Source organism: Ambystoma mexicanum, chromosome 4p, assembly GCF_040938575.1.
Source record: "Ambystoma mexicanum isolate Mex_15411 chromosome 4p, UKY_AmexF1_1, whole genome shotgun sequence".
NCBI classification, from domain to species: Eukaryota; Metazoa; Chordata; class Amphibia; order Caudata; family Ambystomatidae; genus Ambystoma; species Ambystoma mexicanum.
This window is the reverse complement of record NC_090927.1, coordinates 1,190,824,421-1,190,845,530: the sequence shown is the minus strand read 5'-3', so window position 1 is coordinate 1,190,845,530 and position 21,110 is coordinate 1,190,824,421. Positions and strand designations below refer to the sequence as shown.

Sequence of the window (21,110 nt, the reverse complement as noted above, 5' to 3'; positions counted from 1 at the left end):
GGATGGAGCACTTGACCCTCCGACTGGGTTAGGAGATCCGGACACTGAGGCAACCGGTGAAGCGGACAGATGGTGAGATCCAGGAGATCGGAGTACCATTTTCTCCTTGCCCAATCCGGGGCGATCAGGATCCTAGTCGCTCGGAATCTCTTCAACCTCATGAGAACCCAAGGAATGACAGGAATCGGAGGGAAGGCTTTGTGGAGAGAGAAGGTCCAAGTCACCAGAAATGCACCCCTGAGCGCACCGTTCACTGGGAATTCCCTCGAGCAAACTGTTTGCACTTCCGGTTGGACTTGTGGCAAACAGATCAACCCTGGGGTACCCCAGAGAGCGAAGACGCTTCCTGGAACACTTCCCACATGTGTGAGACTATGCTCTGCCTACTCAGAGCATCTGCCAAGGTTTTCTCTAGCCCTGACAGATTAACTGCTGAGACCGAGATTTGGTTCTTTTCGCAACCAGAACCACAGCTGAATTACCTCTGTGCAGAGCGGGTGGGAGGGAGGGCACACCACCCTGCTTTTTGAGGTAGTGCATGGCTCCAGTGTTGTCTGTTAGGACAAGGACATGCTTCCCTTTGAGAGACGGGGCAAAAGCCCTCAGGGCTAACCTGATGGCACGCAACTCCAGCCTGTTGATATGCCAATTGGCTTCTGATGGAGACCAGAGGCCGCTCACCTGCAAATCCTTGCAGTGGGCACCCTAACCCTTCAGGGATGCATCCATGACCACTCGGGCCTGATGTCAAGGAGGCCAGAAGGGTTGCCCCGCCAATAGATTTCTGGGCGTCTACCACCAGCCGAGTTCGGGGACTACCTGATTAGGCACTGAAACGCGATCAGAGAGAGCTCCCAGATACTGAGACCATTGGTCCCTCAGGAGCCACTAAAAACTACAGGGATCTCATACACAGCCTGGCCTCTGGCAATAGAAAAATACAGGAGGTCATTAGACCCAAGAGGTGGAAGAAGAAAGCAGCTGAAGAGTGGTGTGGTTCTGAAACAACTGCACCATCTGCACAATGTTGCTGACACTCTCTGCAGGAGGAAAAGCCTACCCGACCCGGGTGTCTAGGACTGCTCCAATGAACTGGAGCCGCATGGATTGGTGTCAGATGGGACTTCAAGTTGTGGGAGAAGCCCAGCCTGTGTGGAAGAAGGAAGGTGTCTTCCAAAAGAGACGACTTACCCCACCGACTTCCCTCGGATCAGCCAGTAGCCCAGGTACAGAAATACATGGACCCCAAGTCTCCTGAGGTGAGCCGCAACTACTGCCATGACCTTGTGATGACCCCAGGTGCAGAGGGCAACCCAAAGGGAAGCACTTTGAACTGATAGTGCTTGTTGCCAATGAGGAACCTCAGGAACTTCCTGTGATTTTGATGCATCGATACATGGAAATAAGCGTCTTGTAGGTCCATCAACATCAGCCAGTCCCAGAGTTCGAGAGTGTGGAGAATCTCTCTCAATGTCACCATCCTTAATTTGTCCTTCCTCAGGAACTTTAAGGCCCTGAGGTCCAGGATGGGATGGAGACCTCCTTCCTTCTTGGGCACCAGGAAGTAACGTGAATACCAACTCGAGGTGGATGCCGCGGGTCTGGTGGAAATAGTGGAAGCTTGTATAACCAACCCTTCTGGGGAAGGGTCTCCTCTCGCCGGCCTATACTTCCCTGTGAAATTTGGATTCACAGGGGGAATGGTACAAGGGTGCTGCCATAAGGAGGTTAAGGGATCCGCTATGGCTGGGTTGGAAGACATATTGCGTTTGACTGTGGGACTCTCGTCCAGAATGTCGGTAAGGTCATACCCCTGAAGAGTGTGTCAACTACCCTGTGAATCAGCTCCCTGAACTTCCCACTAGCGTGGGTATTGGGCTGTAACTCCAGGTCTGGAGAAGTGTCCAGACCACGGGCATTATGTAAACCCTGAACCAAAGCCAATAAATCGGCCTGGTCGTCGAAATAGTCGGCGTCGCTGGCTACCATGTAAACTGGGTTGACCGGGTCCTCATGATCCTCGATTCTAAAAATGGAATGCATGGAATCGAAGAAACACGATCCCGAAACTGGCACAAATGAACTGGACTCTCGGGTAACCGATGGACATCGGGGGCCTCGGCCTTGTAGCCTTCCAGCAACTTATTCTTGATGGGAGCAACCCCCGAAGACGCTTTTGACGCTGACGTCAACAGAGTGGCTGGCTTGGGGTCGGGAGCAATGAGCGCCGCTTTAGCCGTCAAAGTTTGCCTGAAAGGGGTCGGAGCAGCACCTACAGCGGCTTGAGCCTTAATGATTTCTAACATAGAGGCCTTAAAACTGTTCCTGAGTGGTCAGCCCCACCGAGTGCTTAACCTCATTCCGACGACGAGCTGGGCTTGCATCGATGGCTGAGGTGCCACTTCTTCTGGGAGGAAAATGACGAGGAATGGCTCTTAGAATGGGATAGTTTCTTGGTCTTCTTAAAATGTTGTTTTTTCCCCTTGTCAGGGGTGGGCTCCTCAGTCTCGGCCATCCAGGAACGGACAAGTGACCATGCCGGAGACTTGGTAACAGGCCAGCCCAAAGCCAGTTATCCGGCCCTCTCACGCAAAGATTTCGGCTGCATCTTTGCGCACAATGCGCAGGCCTCCGCATCTTGATTAGCACCCAGACACCATAGACAGATGTGATGGGGGTCGGTTATAGACATTTTGGCCTCGCAATCGCGGCATCGCTTGAAGCCCGAAACCCTGTAGGACGATGTTGAGATTTTGAGAAAAAAGCATAAAAAGTACAATAAGAAAGTCTAGTAAACCCGAGTCGTGTTCTTGATGCAGTGTGCAAGCGCACAGAAAACAGGAACTGAGGCATGGGGCGTATTGACGTGGTATATATACGACGCCTGACGTCATGTCCGGAGCCGACCATCGAGAGCCCGACAAGACGGATCGATGGCCAAGTCGAGGTCCACTACGCCCCCGTCAAAATGTTACTGAACAGCAGAGCTGGATGATGGATATCTATCCTTGACTTGGGAGAATAGCTCAGGGGTAATGCGCCCTCCTAGGAAGCAAGACGACGCGGAGCAACACAGGTTCAATCCCCGGGACCATGATTAGAAACCTGTGGGTATTAAGCACGCTATAAATAACCAATTACAATATCATGATGAGGAATCTGCAGGAGAAAAGCAATCCATTGAAGGTCTTCTTCAGAGATGGTGTAGATTGCTGGATACCTTCTGGGGGATCCCAGAGGTGCCAGGGTGAAGAGTGGTACAGCCTTGGTGGGCAAGGCAGGAAGTCCAGAGCTGGAGGCATGTCTCACTAAATCAGAGCCCTTCGGGAAAGTGGCGACGACTGGAGCCTGTGGAGCATGAAAAGGTGCCAACAGCTGATGGAGGTCTAGGCAGCAGTGAAACCCTGGGTGTGGTAATCGTTGCAGTGGTAAAGGTGACAGTTGTGGAAGAACACTTTGGTGTTGCAGCCGTCGAAGTAAGAGTAGACTTTGTAGATGGAGTCGTTGCATCGAAAGGGCGATAGTCTTGGTGGATGAAGTCGACGAGGTTCATGTCGATGACGGTGGAGGCAGTGACGGGTACTTTGATGACTTGCTCTTCGACGCAGACCTTTGTTTGGTCGCTGATGCCAGCCAGTTTGTAGGCTAAGCGTTGACAGAGCCGGCGACTGGCTTCTCTCTGAACTGGGTCCCACAGCCATGGCTCCCAACAACCAGGAATGCAATGGAGCGTGTGATTTATCTTTCTTTTGGATCTTTGCCAAGGAAGCATCCTCAAAGGACTTTGACCTATTTTTACTGAAGGGAGTTCCCTCTTTGGACCTGCTGGCCCTGGAAGAGGCATGACTATGTCCAGAGGCTGCATCAGAGGCTTTTCCCTCTTTGATCCAAGACACCAACCACCAATGGCAGTCCTTCTGAGTCTTCGAGGAAACGACTGGCAAATTGGACATCCGTCTGCATCATGGTCTGGATGGAGACAGTAAATACACTGCAGGCGCCAATCCTCAAAGATATCTTCTGGCCACATTTTTCACAGGACCTGAAAAAACTTTTCTTTGTGGCATTCACCATGGTGTCAGAGAAAGGCCCAAGCCTGAGCCTGTGGCGACATGAGCTGAAGATCTGTTGATGGACTGAGGATCTTCTCCAGCAACAGGTCCCCGCCACCTGTAGTCACAAGTAGTCACAACATGACGGTAGATGATGGAGATGAAGGCAATTCTCAAAACAAGACAACAAATAGCTAAAAGCTATCGATTTTCGAGGAGTGAAGGCAGCGGACTCCCAACACGAGAAACGTGTGGCAAAAATCTGGAGATGGCCACCAGGGGTGGAGCTTAAGAAAACAAGTGTCATTGACTGGGGCAGCATGACCCACAAATGACTCTAATAGGTAATAGAGGAGACTAGCAGTTTTTTTACTTAAAGTTACGCTGCTTTAAATTTACAGATGATTCGAAGCCGGATGACCGAGGAAAATTCATGAGCATCTGAATCCATGCACGACTCAATTCTGGAGGTGTCTAGACAGTAACGTTTTCAGATGATGTGTATTGGAGAGCAGGTTGTAGCAATTTAAATGTCCTGCACCAGTACACCTCTTTGCAAAGACACTTCTCTGGTGGAATATGCCCATAGATTTACAGGGACATCTTTCCCAGCCAAGAATAACATTCTAAAATACACAGAATGATCCGGAGCGACAAGCTTTTTATAGCCACCGCTTGGCCAAGTCTGTGTCCAGTGTAAACGACAAAGAGTTGATCTTCTTTCCTGACATTTAAACCCACAACCCACGAGAGCAGGACCACCTTGGCCCGACACCTTTACCGGTACAAGGCCGAAATCCAGAAAGCAAAAAAAGCCCACTACAACACCCGAATCCTAAACTGCAAAAACCCAAGCAAAGAACTCCACAAAATCATCTCCGAATTCACCAATCCGGCTTGTAACGCAACCGTCCCGACCCGATCATAATCACTATGCGACTCACTCTCCCTCCACTTTTCCACCACGGCTATCGAAAGGACAAAAACTCTAACCACCAAACTGGCTCTCTTACAGCCACCAGGCAATCCTCCGCCCATAACGGCCAGCCCATCAGCTGCGACCTCTACGCAACCAACGTTCGAATCCTTTAGTCCAATATCACCAGAACAATTTCTCAAACTTCTATCTGCCTGCAAACCTTTTGGATCACCACTGGACCCTTGCCCTGCCACAACCCTTAAAGAAATGTTTGCTTCCACCTGCGCAGGAGAACACGCAAGATCTATCATAAATGCCTCCCTGTCTTCCGGTATCTTTCCTGAAGCAACCTCTAATTAAAAAACCTTCACTGGACCCTCTCGTGCCCAAAAACTACCGCCCCATCTCAAACACCAGGTTCCTTGCCAAACTCATTGACCGAACCGCCTACTCTCAACTAAATGCCTTTGTCGAAGCCAACAATCTCCTAGACCCCGCCCAATCAGGTTTCAGAACACGTCACGGAACCGAAACCACCCTAACCGCGATCTGGGATGACCTTAAAATGACAGACTCAGCGGGATGTGCCGCACTAATCCTTCTCGAGCTATCGGCCGCCTTTGACACGATCAATCACTCAATCCTCCTAGACCGCCTCCACTCCCTAGGAATTTGTGGAACCGCTCTTAAATGGATAGCTTCATTCCTCAAAGACAGGCACCAAATAACGACACTCTCCAGTTTTACCTCCCAAGCCCGACCAGTCGACACGGGAGTCCCACAAGGAGCATGTCTATCCGCCCTCCTGTTCAATCTCTACCTGATCACCCTCCCACCAATAATTCGTTCACACAACATCCTGTATTACAACTACGCCGACGACACTCAACTAATTCTAAAATTCCTGAACTCGAAACCCAACTCCAGACCTGACCTGGCATCCTGCCTCCTTAACATAGAACTCTGGATGACCCAAAGCCACCTCTTGTTAAACCCCTCCAAAACAGAAATCATGGTTTGCGGCAACTTCGATCTTCTTCCGCACCCACTTCCCTGGCCACCCACCATGGGCAACTCACCGACACCCTCCAACACAGTGAAAAATCTTGGATGCACCCTGGACTCTGACCTAACACTCTCGCGCCAAGTCAACAATGTCTCAAAGTCCTGCCACTACCACCTTAAAACCCTTAGGCGCATCTTTCCATATCTCTCATTTCCCAACAGACTCTCTGCGGTCCAATCAATCGTTATATCAAGACTGGACTACGCAAACCCCCTATACCTCGGAATCCATGCCTACCAACTGAATAAACTCCAAAGGGCACAAAACGCGGTGGCCAAATTGCTACTTGCGCTCGGTCCAAGAGACCACGTATCCCCAGCCCTTAAGACACTGCACTGGCTTCCAGTAGCCCGTAGAGTGGCTTTCAAAACCTTATGCCTCTCCCATCGAGCACTGCATAAAACTGGACCTAAATATCTTCAAGACAAGCTAATACCTTATCATCCCACTCGCACCCTAAGATTAAGCTCAGCTGGCCTCCTAGTAATTCCTAAGACAAACTCAGTCAGGTTAGGCGGATCATCGTTCTCAGCCCTGTGGAATTCGCTCCCACCCTACATCCGCCTATCTGAGGATTTAACGTCCTTCCGCAAACTACTGAAAACCTGGCTCTTCCCCTAAAATCAACCTGTTTTCCAAACTAACATAATCACAATAACACTGACCCAACAAACTACCTGAAGCAAGAAATTGACAGCTAATAAACTTGAATGTAAACTAGAAAGACAAACAAAACTAAACGAGTAATGTAGATCAAAACAATGAAGTGGATAATAGGAATAAATCATTGGGAAAGTAAGGAAATCTAAACTGATGAAATGGACATAATGAATGAGGAGGGAACATAGTGAATGACATAGATGAAATAGTTAGAATGGATGAAGCGTGTAGAACAGATGAATGCAAGTGGAAGAGTGCAGGAGTGGAAGAACAGACAACTAGAAAGACCAAATGAGTATGGAGATCGGATGGAATAGATGAACATACTAAAGCGAATGAGTGTGTAGAGTGGTTGGGTGTGTAGAGCGGGCGAGCATGTAGAATTGATGAGTACGTGTAGAGTTGATGAGTACGCAAATACAGAGTAGCGAACAGAACGCAGGAGGGCGTAGAACTGATGACTATACTGAACGGATGAACGTATTGACTGGATGATCGCTTAGACCAGTTGAACGTGTACGAGCAAACGAGCATGTAGTGCGGAGAGCGGACGAGTGCGGAGAGCGGACGAGTGCGGAGAGCGGACGAGTGCGGAGAGCAGTTGAGTGGAGGGAGCGGATGAGTGTGGGGAGCGGATGAGTGTGGGGAGCGGATGAGAGTGGGGAGCGGATGAGAGTGGACGAGCGTAGGGAGCAGATAAGTGTGGAGTGTGGAGAGTGGGTGAGTGTGAAGAGTGGGTGAGTGTGGAGAGCGGTTGAGTGGAGGGAACGGATGAGTGTGGAGAGCGGATGAGCGTGGAGAACGGATGAGCTTGGAGAGCGGATGAGCGTGGAGAGCGGATAAGTGTGGAGAGCGGATAAGTGTGGAGTGTGGGGAGCAGCTGAGTGTGGAGAGCGAGTGTGGAGAGCGACTGATTGTGGAAAGTGACTGAGTGGGGAGAGCGGCTGAGTGAGGGGAGCGGCTGAGTGGGGGGAGCGGCTGAGTGGGGGGAGCGGCTGAGTGGGGGGAGCGGCTGAGTGGGGGGAGCGGCTGAGTGGGGGGAGCGGCTGAGTGGGGGGAGCGGATGAGTGGGGGGAGCGGATGAGTGGGGGGAGCGGATGAGTGGGCGGAGCGGATGAGTGGGCGGAGCGGATGAGTGGGCGGAGCGGATGAGTGGGGGGAGCGGATGAGCATAGGGAGCTGATAAGTGTGGAGAGCGGATGGCTGTTGAGAGTGGATGAGCATAGGGAGCTGATAAGTGTGGAGAGCGGATGACTGTGGGGAGCGGATGACTGGAGAGTGGGTGAGTGTGGAGAGCGGATGACTGGAGAGCGGGTGAGTGTGGAGAGCAGCTGAGTGGGGAGAGCGGCTGAGCGTGGAAAGCGACCGAGTGGGAGGAGCGGATGAGTGGGAGGAGCGGATGAGTGGGAGGAGCGGATGAGTGGGAGGAGCGGATGAGTGGGAGGAGCGGATGAGTGGGAGGAGCGGATGAGTATGGAGAGCGGATGAGCGTAGGGAGCAGATGGCTTTGGGGAGCGGATGACTGTGGAGAGCAGATGAGTGCGTGGAGCAGACGAGTGCGTGGAGCAGACGAGTGCGTGGAGCAGACGAGTGCGTGGAGCAGACCAGTGCGTGGAGCAGACGAGTGCGTGGAGCAGACGAGTGCGTGGAGCAGACGAGTGCGTGGAGCAGACGAGTGCGTGTGGAGCAGACGAGTGCGTGTGGAGCAGACGAGTGCGTGTGGAGCAGACGAGTGCGTGGAGCAGACGAGTGCGTGGAGCAGACGAGTGCGTGGAGCAGACGAGTGCGTGGAGCAGACGAGTGCGTGGAGCAGACGAGTGCGTGGAGCAGACGAGTGCGTGGAGCAGACGAGTGCGTGGAGCAGACGAGTGCGTGGAGCAGACGAGTGCGTGGAGCAGACGAGTGCGTGGAGCAGACGAGTGTGTGGAGCAGATGAGTGTGTGGAGCAGATGAGTGTATGGAGCAGATGAGTGTGTGGAGCGGGTGAGTACGCGGAGCGGATACATTCGTAGAACGGATGTGTGTGGGGAACGGATAAGTGTGTGGAGCAGATGAGTGTGTGTTGCCGATAAGTGTGTGGAGCGGGTGAGTACGCGGAGCGGATTAATTCGTAGAACGGATGAGTGTATGGAGCGGATGGGTATGTAGAGCAGATGAGTAGTACGTAGAGCGGATGAGTAGTACGTAGAGCGGATGAGTAGTACGTAGAGCGGACGAGCAGTATGTTGAGCAGATGAGTATGTGGACCGGATGAGTGTGTAGATCGGATGAGCGTACAGAACGGATGACCGTACAGAGCAGATGAACGTACAGAACGGATGAGTATACAGAGCGGGCAAGTATACAAAGCGGATGAGTGCTTAGGCAGACAGGAGTACATGCGCGGGGTAGACTGGAGTGCATGCGTATGGAATACATGAGAGCATGCGTGGGGCACACTGGAGAATGAGGGATAGACTAGAGCACGCAAGGAGGACTAGAGTGCCCGAGTGTGTCGAGCAGACAGGAGTGTGTAGGGCAAACTTGAACGCCTGAAATGAATAAAAATTGCATAGAACGGACCTGATCGCATAGAATTGCGTGACGTACATAATATGCTTTGGAATGCAGGGAACATTTGAAAGGGCATATATCACACCACACCCCACGCTTACTCTCTTCTTTACAACACCACTCAACTAGAACACAGAGATACTATGACACCATTCTGTATAACTGTTCTCATATCAACATCTGCTGGTTTCACACCCCCCCAGCCAAGCGTTCTCCTCAGGCCTAACGCAGCCACACTCGGTCTGGATAAATCCTGCCAGAGCGAACACACACTCCTGATCTCTCAACCACCACACCTAACGCTAAGAAGCAGCTACCACACGAATTCCGCACCGGCTGCACACATACCTGGTGCGCACACGCACCTTTGAACTCTCTCTGCTGACCCGAACTTCGTTCAACCTACCAGCGCCTTCAGACCATACCAATGGTATATAAGGCGCTATATAAATGCAAAATAACATAACATTTGCCAATCTGGCAATCTAAAAACTCTGAACTCTTCATGGGTTAAGTCTGTGCAACCTCTTCCTGCTTGGAAGGATGGGGAGGTGGATACAATGCAGGCAAGGTCATCTTTTGTGGCAGATGAAATTCTGAAACCACCATGGGAAGGAAGGATGGACGAACCCTCAAGACTCCCTTAATCCTTGGAAAATGTAGTGAAAGGAGGTTCACCTGAAAGAGCCTGTAGCTCACTCACTGTACGAGCATAAGTGATAGCAACTAGGAAGATTATCTTGAATGTCAATCTGAGAGGAGAGGAATGGAGAGTTTCAAATAGTGCTGCCATTAGAAATGTTAAATCCCAAAGTCGGGACTATGAAAGGGACCAGTGGAAAAATATATGTCAGTCCCTTGAGGAACGGAATCACAATGGGTATTTTAAAATAAGAGCCTTGCTCTGGCGTGCGTTTAAAGATGGATAACCCCACCAGGTACCCCTTGGCAATAGCCACCTGGAGCCTCTGATGGGCTAGGTGTAACAAAAAAGAAAGCACTGCAGGTGTATCACAAGTGAAAGAATCAATAGCTTTAACTATACACCAGTGGCAAAACTTGCAATAACAGCATCGATATAATGCTTTTGTTGCTGGTCTTCTGGCTAAAAGCAACACCCCCATTACGTCTTCAGTGAGGTCTCAATATTTGCATCTTAACCTCTCAGAAACCAGGTGTGAAAGTTCAGAGTTCCGATTTCTGGGTGAAGATTTCCTCCCTCTCGTGAGCGCAGGTCTGCACTCCGGGGAAGACGGAATGGAGGGCAGATGGACATGTCTAGAAGTTCTGGATACAACGTCCTCTGGAACATTCAAGATCATAGAATTCCCGGACTTCCTCAACCACCTGATAACATGAAGAATGACAGGGGCTGGTGGGAACGCATACAGGAGTGGAAATTCCCAGTCCACCATGAACGCATACCCCAGAGCTGCTCTGAGGAAATTCCATGGAGCAGAGCAGGTTGCATTTCCTGTTGATACTGGACGCAACCAGATCCACTTGAGGGATTACCCAAAGGGCAAAGATCTCTAGAAGGACTTCCTGATCTAACTCTGTGCCTGCAACCCATGCAACGAATGTCGCAGAGAGGGCTGGAGCCCTTTTCCACCACGTACGGAGACCATGCTGCAGCAGCAGCCAGACTTCCAGAATCAATCCGGTGAGATTGTAATACGTGTGACTGCTTGCACACCTTTACGGCTTTAATTGCACAGAATATCTCACTCTGTTCACATATTGCCCTTCTACAAACCTTCCAAGCGCAAACGAGGTCTGTGAAGCCTTGACCCAACGCTTCATATCTGCACTCGCATCTTTATTATTTGCTTCTGACTCTTGCAAAATGGCCACCTCGATGTTTACTGTGTCGAGCACTTTGGTGCTAAACGACCGTATATTTTGATTGGCTAGCTGGCCCCAGAAGAGCCAACCACAGCGACTGGCTGGCATAAGCCAGCCCTTTTTTCAAAGGCCTGATTTAACAAGGCCTGTCTGTGCCTGTTCGGGTCACCGGGATGTAGGCCCAATTACGCTGCCCGAGCATAGCGCCTTTTCCAACTTTCTTCCTGGTTCACTCTACCGACCCACAAACATTAAACTCTTTGAAGGACCTTAACTACATCACCAGCCATAGCGGTAAGAAATCCCTGCTGATTTGAAATTATCTGCTAACTGACTGTAGTAAATACTATAGCACTTGGGTTCTAATTCCCGTCTTAACCCACTCGAGGTCCTCAAAGCCTAGACTCGCTCCACCACCGATTCGAAACGCGAGTCTGACCATTACGGCAGGCGCCCTCAGTGCCCATCACCGTTCTCATTCTCAGATAAGCGCTACTACTTCACAGTAGAATAGTAACACTCATGTCCACACGTTCACACCGCACCGCTTATATGATTCTTGCTTGCCTTTTAAAAAATGTTCAATGTTAACCGATTTGCACAGACATGTTTCGAATGTCACTCCTACAATCTTGATTTTCTCTGCATCCCAACATTGCTATTGGTGAACTGTCCTGTATCAAATAGCATCGCAGTACATGCTCGTGTACTAATTATGTCCAAACACTGCATGCCATTCCACTCATTATATGCCTACATGCTCCCAATAACATCACGATGATGCATTTTTGATTTTTGATGTGCCATCTCGCAAATGACTTATGCCTTGTTAAACGTCGGTGACCAAAAGTTGAAATGTTCTGAATTGATTGATTTACCTTTGAATGCCATCTCGTAATGGAGTCTTGCCTAGGAACACCTCCGCTACTAACAGACCGGCTTAAACTGTATTGCTCTGCAATTTCATGCCACTGACTGTCACCTCCGTGTCCGCAGGACTGCCCTGCCAGCCCACAGCTCACACTACACGCGTCCCAGTGCCCCTATGCTGACTCCATACCCAATTTCATCAAGGTGCCTACCAACCACCATGTCTGCTGCTTTAATGATATACCGGACTTACATAAGCCGCATCATAACCCTGTCCAGCATCAGTCCACCCCAGTCCATAACCATTCCCATCACACCTGATGCCTTCTCTAGCCAACCATCCCGTCTCCCATTGGCGTCGCTCAACCACAACCTCACGACTCCCCAGGTGTTCCAGAACCTCCCAATGCTTTATGACAAACACAACCTGGGAGCCAGGGCAACCACTCACCGTCTCAACCCACCAGCAGCTGCACATGCCCACTGCTACCGAAACTCCCATCTTGCTACCAGAACCAACTCATCTGGAGACATAACAGGCACCACTTCCCCCTCCACCCTCAGAAGAAACTCACTCCTCACACTCCGCACAGCCTGAACCAACCTTCACAAACCCAACCTCACCAGCACACCCAACCATACAATTCTTGGAGCTCTCATCAACGCCTGGTCACTCCAAGCCACCGCACTTGACATTGCAGACATCATCACATCACACAATCTAGACTTCCTTGCCATACCAGAATCCTGGCTTCATGCCACAGCAGGCCATGCCCTCTCACTGGCCGCCCCGAACATCTACTCCATATGCAGGAGAGACATCCCTAATGCCAAAGGTGGAGGAGTGGCCATCATAGCAAAAACAGATCTGAACATGAGAGAGGTGTCTGCTACCCCCCCTTACTGCATGTGAACCTCCATCAGTAAAACTTTCACTATCAGCAACAGCTACATTAAACATCCACCTCATCTACAGACCCCCTCACCCGTATTCACATTTGAAAACGAGGTTACACAAATCATCTCTTCCAATGTCAAACCCAAATAAACCATAATTCTGGGTGATTTTAACCTAGGCCTGAACGACCCCCGCGACAACAATGCTCTATCCCTGGCTAACACCATGTCAGCACTCAGATTTGCACACATAATCCAGAATCCCACACATCTGAACGTTGTATTCTCGACTGGCTTGCAGACATCAACTGCAATTCCACCATCACATCTAATTCTCCCTGCCCGTGAGTCTGACCACCACCTCATCACATTCAATATCGATACTAAGATCAGCCAAACTAACCTCCCTACACTAGCACCATCGGGAAACAAAAGAAATATCACGGCCAACAGCCTGCTCCTGCTTTTGCAACCCGTCCTAGCAACTCCACCCGCTGATATCTCTGACCCAGCCACAATGACCAAATTCTACAATGACACAATACAAGCTGCCATAATGAAAATTGCCCACTAGCGCTGCGTAAAGCCAACAACCTGCCCACCTCAATGGCTGGTTCACCCCTGCACTAAAAACGCTAAGGAAGAGAAAAAGTAAGGCTGAATCACTCTGGAAAAAAAAACACCTATAGTAACTAACAAAAATGCTTTTAACAATGCCTCCAGAGAATACAAACAAGTACTCCAAACCAAAAGTAAACTCTACAACGATAGAATCTCCAAAGCCAGCTCTAACACAAAGGAACTGTTCTTAATTCACAGAGAGCTAGAAACCCCTATCCCTCCAGTGGAATGTTGCAACAAAGATGCAAGCTGATGTGAACATACAAAATGCTCTCCATAACAAAATCAATCGACTACAATCTATTATCGAAGATAAAAAGAACAGTGTAGCCAAACTTTCCGAACCACCTACTTCCATTGAGAATGCGACTGCCCCCAAGGATATACCACAATTCGAATTCACAGAGGTCACTAACTGAGAGGTCCTTCAAATCATCCTAAGCCTTAAGCCATCTAGGTGCCATTGCCCACCCACTGTCAATTAAGACTGCACACCTCAACTCACCCCCTTCATCACCAATCTTATTAATGCATCTTTTAAAAACAACTGCGTTCCTACAGACGTAAAAAACTCCTGGTTACTACCCCTACTAAAGAAACCCAACCTCGACCCCAACATTCCCGCAAATTACCACCCAATAACAACTGTTCTGTTTCTCTTGAAAATTCTCGATAGAGTAGGATACTTGCAAATTCAGAAATCCCTTGAAGCAAATAACATCCTGGGGCTACGACAGTCTGGTTTCTGCCCAAGACATGGGACGGACACAGCACTCTTGGATTTAAAAATCCAAATGGATGACCTTAGGTATAAAAGGAAACTAGCCTTGCTCCTCCTCCTGGACCGCTCTACTGCATTCGATCTGGTGGACCACAACATCTTATGTAAACACCTGGCATCAGCAGCACACTTCTCCTCTAATGCCACACAATGGATTAAATATTTCCTTAGTGACAAAGCAATGAAAGTCTTCTTCACCAAAGCAGAATCACCACCCACCACAGTTGCGTGTGGAGTACCCCGAGGCCCCTGTGTGTCCCCAACTTTGTACAATATTTTGACAAAGCCCCATTTGATCGTTTGGACGATCTGGGTGTCACCTACACGAATTACGCACATGACACCCAGATCTTCATCCCAATATCCGGGGACCACGACACTGACACAGCCACCATCAATGCCATTTGGTAGGCAGAATCTTGTGCAATTCCCTTGGGGAACAGTGCAAAAAGATTAAGACTACAGGAGTAAGCAGTAAACCCAATTGGTAGCAGTCTGCACCACCCAGATTTAACTGGTAGCTGTGGCTGAGCAGTCAGACCTCTCTCAAGATGAGTAGGCCAGTATACAGAGGATACACAATAGGGCCAGAAAAAAAGTGGAGCAAACAAACACTGACCAGAGCTTGTTATCAAAAGTATATAATTATTTATTTAAAACACACTTTAGGGAATACACTAAGCACTATAAAGCAAGTTCAAACACAATCAGAAAAAGTATACACACCTCCCTTAATTATTAGACAAGTCTAGGTCAAAACGCCACTATTTGTAAAACAGATGCGAGCGCTTAACTTAGATGGCACTCCAATAATTAAGTTAGAGAGAGAGAAAAAGACAGGTCATGAAACAAACAGTCCACAACACTTTTCTAAGACCAGAGCAAGCTAGTGAAGGCAGAGTCTACTGTAGAGCCAAAGTTCATAGGCCAAGGCCACTTTAAATGGAGCAAGGCGAAATGTGCCCAAGATCACACAGTTTAAAAAAGCACTCAAGTCTTTGCAAAAATGTTCTATAGAGGTTGGTTTGATGTGAAATATATAGTTAGAAGGTCTGGGGGCCAACCTAGTTGGAAAGCCGAGGATTTAAGAGTCACCTTTAGCAATCCGTGGAAAGGGAGGCCAGGTGGAACACAGTACCTTTAAAAGTGAGGAAGCTCCAGCGGTGGCAGTTGTTCCTGGCAGCGGGTGCAGTTCGTGGTTTAGACCAGGGAAGGAGAAGTTCTCGTCGAGGAGGAAACTTGGAGTCGTTGCACTGCCCAGGGATGAAACCAGCCACAGAGTTTGCTCGGTTAAAAGGTGTGTTCCTTTTACTCGCTGTCCTGCTGGACTGAAGCTTGGCTATCCGGCCGCCGGGTGCTTGGCACTGCGATTCGACCAAGGGACGTCCCGGAAGGCGAATGTTGAACTGGTTGCTCCCACCGGCTCAGAGGGAGAAGACTCTTGCAGCAGAAGATCTTCTCTTATCGTCGGGGAAGTGGTGAGGTCGTTGCAGATGGCTCCGCTTCTCCCCTCTTCGGATTTCTCAGGTCCTCTGGCGACTTCTGAAGTTCCAGCCCCAAAAGCCCTGCTTTTATGCCGAAAAACCCCCATTCAACAGCCTAGTGGTCACTCATACATGCTAAGTGGTGAGCCGGGCGGCTCACCACTGGGCCAATCAGAACAGAGTGCGACTTGGGTTGCTAAGGCAACGCAGTCCAGGGTGCCAATTCCCCCACCCACACATCTTGTGAATACCAGACAGAGTGGCACCAGTTGGAGGGTTTCTGTGGAGAAGCCCGCCAAAAAGTGGAACAAAGAGGCCGACCTTGGTTGGAGTTACAGAGACGGACACATACGCCATTTTGTAAAAGAGTTCTGGCAAAGAGACCCAACCGGTGATTTTATATTAATTAAATAAACCGGCGGTATCTTTACAATGCACCAAAAAAGTGGTGCTTTTAAAATGAATGGGAAAATCTCATAGGAAATATTCCGGTGGAATATCTCGCGTGGTAACCACTGCCACCAGCCAGAAACTCGACAACGGGGGACTGGACAGTGCCCCCTTGGAAACAGACCCAGGAGTAATCTAATTAACACCTTCCAGTACTTCCACAATGTGATGGTTGGTACTGGTTCTGTTCACAATGTTGGACTAATAAAGCCAATGGTGACTTTACATGCCCTGGGAGACAGTAGTCAGTCCAAGGGTATGGAGTCTATGTTTGGGGGTCACTATGACACCCCTGTTTTACTGCACATGAGGGTGCTGTGTAACATATATACCAAAACAGATGATACCCTATGGAGTAAAAGACCCCAGAGCCCATAAGCACATACCAAGTCAAAGACATACCTCAAATCATGCCTAAGCGTGGGAACAAAAGAGTCTCACTCTTAGCAGGAGAAAAAAAAAAATCCAGCAAAGCTGCTGGGGGACTCATTAGGTTTGGGAAATTAGCCTTATAAGAGAATACTCCCTAACACCATTTACCTCACAATCCAAGTTTGGATGGTGCAACATGGTCTATGTCTAAATGATGACAAGACCGAGTTGCTCCTCATAGGTTTCTCAACACAGGATCCCCAAACTAAATGCTGCCTTCAATTCCTTCAACATTGATGGCAACACCATCAAAGTTACCAACAACTCTAGGTTTCTACTTCGACTCCTCACCCTCAATAAACAAATCAATGCCACAACCTAGGCCACAGCCACTAAGGACTGGATGGCTGACAAAATGGCCGCCGAGTTGTCCTGCGGCGCCGGAAACGACAGCAACGAGGGCTCTTGAGGAGCCTCGTTTGCGTCACCGTCGCCCTCGTCGGGATCCCTCCTGATGGGCTGTGCCTCCTCCATGACTTGGATGAGCTCCTCTTCAGAGGTTGTGTCTGTATCCACGACGGCCACCACCCCCTCCCCCCCACTTTCCAACGAGGACTTCATGGGGGGTCTTCTCGATGGGCCTGAAAGACGACTCCCTCCACGGTGGCAGGGAGACTCTGGTACCTGAGGGCGCCTCCACAGGCTGAGCCAGGGCCGCGGCGACATCCTCAATCGAGGTCTTAGCAGGGTGAATTAAGGCCAACGTCACCTTCTGTACGCCTGGGGCCTTCACCTTGGGGGGAGGGTCCGAGCCTCGCTCCCCCTCAGCCGGAATCTTCGAGATCGACCGGGGCCTCTCCAGAAGCTTTGCCGGGTTCTCGGACTTCCTCTTACCCAAGCCAGAGCGTTGGCTCGTGGTCGATGGTGCCGGGGAGGGTGCGCCCTGCCTGACAGCCAAGGAGCCCGACCGTTCGGCGCTCCCGGTGCCCGCGGACTCGCGGTGCTTAGCCTTTTGTTGGGCCCCCGTCGCCGGAGCACCCTCACAGGACTTAGAAGACCGCTCGGACTTCTTCTTCTCGCCTGGCGGGCTCTTACCTTCCAGCCAGTTGGCAAGACGGAGGTGGCGATCCTTCATGGCCCACTCCGACATGTTCCCACAAAACGCGCAGTCCTTTTCCTTGTGTGTCTTGTCCTCATGGAGACAGTAGAGGCATAACGAATGCTCGTCCTCCTTGAAAACGTTCTGAAGCTGGCATCCAGGGCAGGTCCTGAATAGCTTCCCAGGCGCCGAGCTCCCTTTCTCCTGGGCCCTGTCCGGGGTAGGCCTCGGAACTTCTGGAATCCTCCAAAAGCGTAACTCGACGGAATCTTCACCCTTGAGGGGCGTAGAAACTCCGAAACGGATCCTCGTTGATCGGAAGTAGAAACGGTGGAGCTTGAGGCTCTATTGAACTGAAAAAATGATAAAATCTCCCGAAAAAGCGCGAAAACGCAGCAAAAGCTCGAGAGCTAAGCACGAGGACTCCCAACACTTGAACGTGCGGTAAAAATCTGAGGATGGCTGCCAGGGGTGGGTCTTAGGGAGAGGGCAGTCATTGGCTGGGGGCAGTATGACCCAGAGACCAGTGATTGGTTACTACTGAGAAAGACAGATCAGAAACTAAACTGATACTGATTTTTTCTATACCGAGGATTCCCGGCCTGACGACGGGGAATATTCATGAGCATGTGAATCCATGCCAGACCCCATGCTGGAGAACTGGCGTTGCAGGGACCAGCGAGTCTGAAGGAAAGCTAAGTATGGGGGTGGGGTGAGGGGGTTATGTTTTTTTTTAGATTTGGGGTTGTTTTACATTGAATGACCGAATGGCAAATGTACGAGCAATTTTGCATTACTTACATTTCTCATTCGGTCATTTCCGTAGCGGTAAAACAAACCCAATTCATGCCTTCAGCCACATAGTTCACACAATCTTGGGTGGGTTTGATTATATATATGAAATTTGTGTTTGTATGTCTGATTATTTGCATTTTGATACTAGCCTACCCCCACTTAAGAGTGAGGTTTGACTGCTCCGCTAGATTACCCATTGAAATATTTGGTCTAACTTGGTGGACACCCTGTCCTTTCACTAAAGTGAGGGGATTTGGAAAAACCTCCCGAACAGTAATACATAGATGTGACCTGTAAGCTCTTTCCCAGGTCTCCAAGTTAATTTCACCACCTAGAACTTCTCATAACCTAAGACAACTCATCTTTTCATTGCCACCCTCCTTTTCAATAGACTTGTATTACTTAAACAATAATCTGATGACATCCTAAATGCATTTATGAAGGACGATACTGAAGGTTACTGTTGTCCTTCAAATGAACGCAATCATTGGCAATTGAATGACTTAACTGAGTATTTCTAAACTGCTCAACCTCATCTACTTGGAACAAATCCTTTCATTGTTCAACAGTCGGGGTGGCCCCTCAATATATCATTGTCCACAGTTCAACTACCATCCACACTTCACCCCTGATCCAGAATAAATATGAAATTGCCCAGGTCTGATGTAAGCCTGCTGCCCAAGTGTATGCAAAGGCACACGCACCTGTAGCAAAAGGTCCCAAAATTGGATCCTAAGTTTCATGGAGGGAGGTATCTTACTGTGAGGATCCATATCCTTTCAACGGGTGGTAAGGGACCTGCTCAATGGGACTTCCAGCAATTTGATACTCCATCTTTTGAAGCAGATGAAGAGTTCCAGTCCCCAATGTGTTTTTCCCTATCCGACTAGATATTTGGGGAAAACATGCTAAAAAATAAAGACAGCAAAAAGTTCCGTTTTGACTCCAAGACTCTGTAGCAGCAGAAAAATGAAACTTGAGTTCACTGGGCCCAGGCAGCTCCTCTTGTGAATGAAGGCTATCACTGTTGGAGACAATGGCATAAACAATGCTTTAAATAAGTTAGTGCATTAGTGGCTTGGCACCCCCAAATGCAAAGGAAGAACCTCTGATCTAGCCTGTGCATGGGATCAATTATCAAAAACGCTAAAGTATCTTTGGAAGTAGTAAAGCATAGGGAAATATGTTATGCGGTTGGAGGATACAAAGGTGAATGAAAAGGATTCAAGACCACTTGGAATGAAAGCAAATGAAAAGAACGGGTCATGGGCCAGAATTTAGGCTTTTTTGAAAAAGCAAGCATACGCATAGGATTTTCATTTCCAAGAGGTCATCTGAATTGATGCAACAAAACCAAAACAGAGTTAATTAGGTTTTAGGATTCAAATGTACAAACAGCCGCAACATTTTCGATGCATACAAAATTCATTTGCATTGTGTGTGACAAAGAACAATGAGAAGAGGATATTTGCCATTGCAATGAGTAAGCATCACAGTCAAAATGTATGCAATAGGACTATGCAACGTTAGGATCGCCTTATGGCTTTACTATACAAACATGAATGGTACAGAAGTTTCAGATGAATGCTCTTGAGAAAGGCTATAGTCACCTTGCAGCCACTGATCCAGAGCAGTGTCTATCGTGCACTTCATTAAGGGAAGAAGTTCAGAGTTCATCAAAAGCACCCTGTTTGGGTTAGTGTGCATCCTCTCTTGGAGGCTTCTTGAGTTGAAGAATTCCAAGACCAGTTTGATTTGCCACAATTCGAAAGTCTCTAAAGTTTCTCTTCTTTCCAATCGTCTGACAGCCTGAAACGAGCACATTCAAATGTCAAGACAATGTGCTGGCATAAAAAAAACAGGTTAGACAGCAGCAGCAATAACCCTTCCATAAAGCAGCAGAGGTCCCAATTCAGATCTGGTGAGCACCATGTGACAAGGATGCTTCAGAGGTGTGCACAGGGCTGCAAAGGGGTCCTACACAAAAGCAGCGCACCAGACACATTTACTCTCTAAAAATAATAAAATTCTGTATGCTGGTAAGGTTCTTTCTTGATGGATATTCATGTCACAGATTACTGCTCTTGGATATAATCAGCGGAATCAAATACAATTGTATCCCAGCAGGGAGTGCAGTGCGACTCCAGCATCAAAGACCGTTGACGCTGCTTCTCCTTTACTCCCGATGTGACATTTGGCAGTCATATATATATATCTCCAGCACAATGACTCATGACATAATTTTCCTCTTTATTTAACCCATGCTCACTCGTGTGAGGGGACTTAAAAAACAATCATTGCATTGAGCTCTCCATCAATGGGGTAGGATGGAAGGGCAATGAGAAACATGTGGGAGGAACAGCCATCAGAAAAAAAACATTACCAGAGAGAAGTAATTTGTTCTTCTGATGGATTGTGTCCTCCCACAGATTCCTCATCTTGGACATACTAGTGAAGCAGTGCTATTTCAAAGAAGGTTGGGAGAGCGAGACTAGAGAGAAGCTTGTTATATACTAGAACATTTTGTAGAATTGCTGTGCCAAATAGCACGTCCTAACCCACAGGGAGTCCAAACAATAGCGTTTAGCAAATGTATGCAAGGCTGACCAAGTGGCAGCTTGGAAAATGTCCAAGACCGAGAGACCT

At 49.0% G+C, this 21,110-nt stretch overlaps 1 protein-coding gene across 1 annotated transcript in view; it reads right to left on the bottom strand.

The window, feature by feature from the left end:
* Positions 1 to 21,110, bottom strand: part of ANAPC1 (anaphase promoting complex subunit 1) — a 2,053,226-nt gene that overhangs the window by 57,490 nt on the left and 1,974,626 nt on the right. The window contains exon 45 of the mRNA XM_069606837.1: positions 20,075 to 20,273. Coding sequence (XP_069462938.1) covers positions 20,075 to 20,273 — 199 coding nt within the window. The remainder of the gene's footprint in view (positions 1 to 20,074; positions 20,274 to 21,110) is intronic.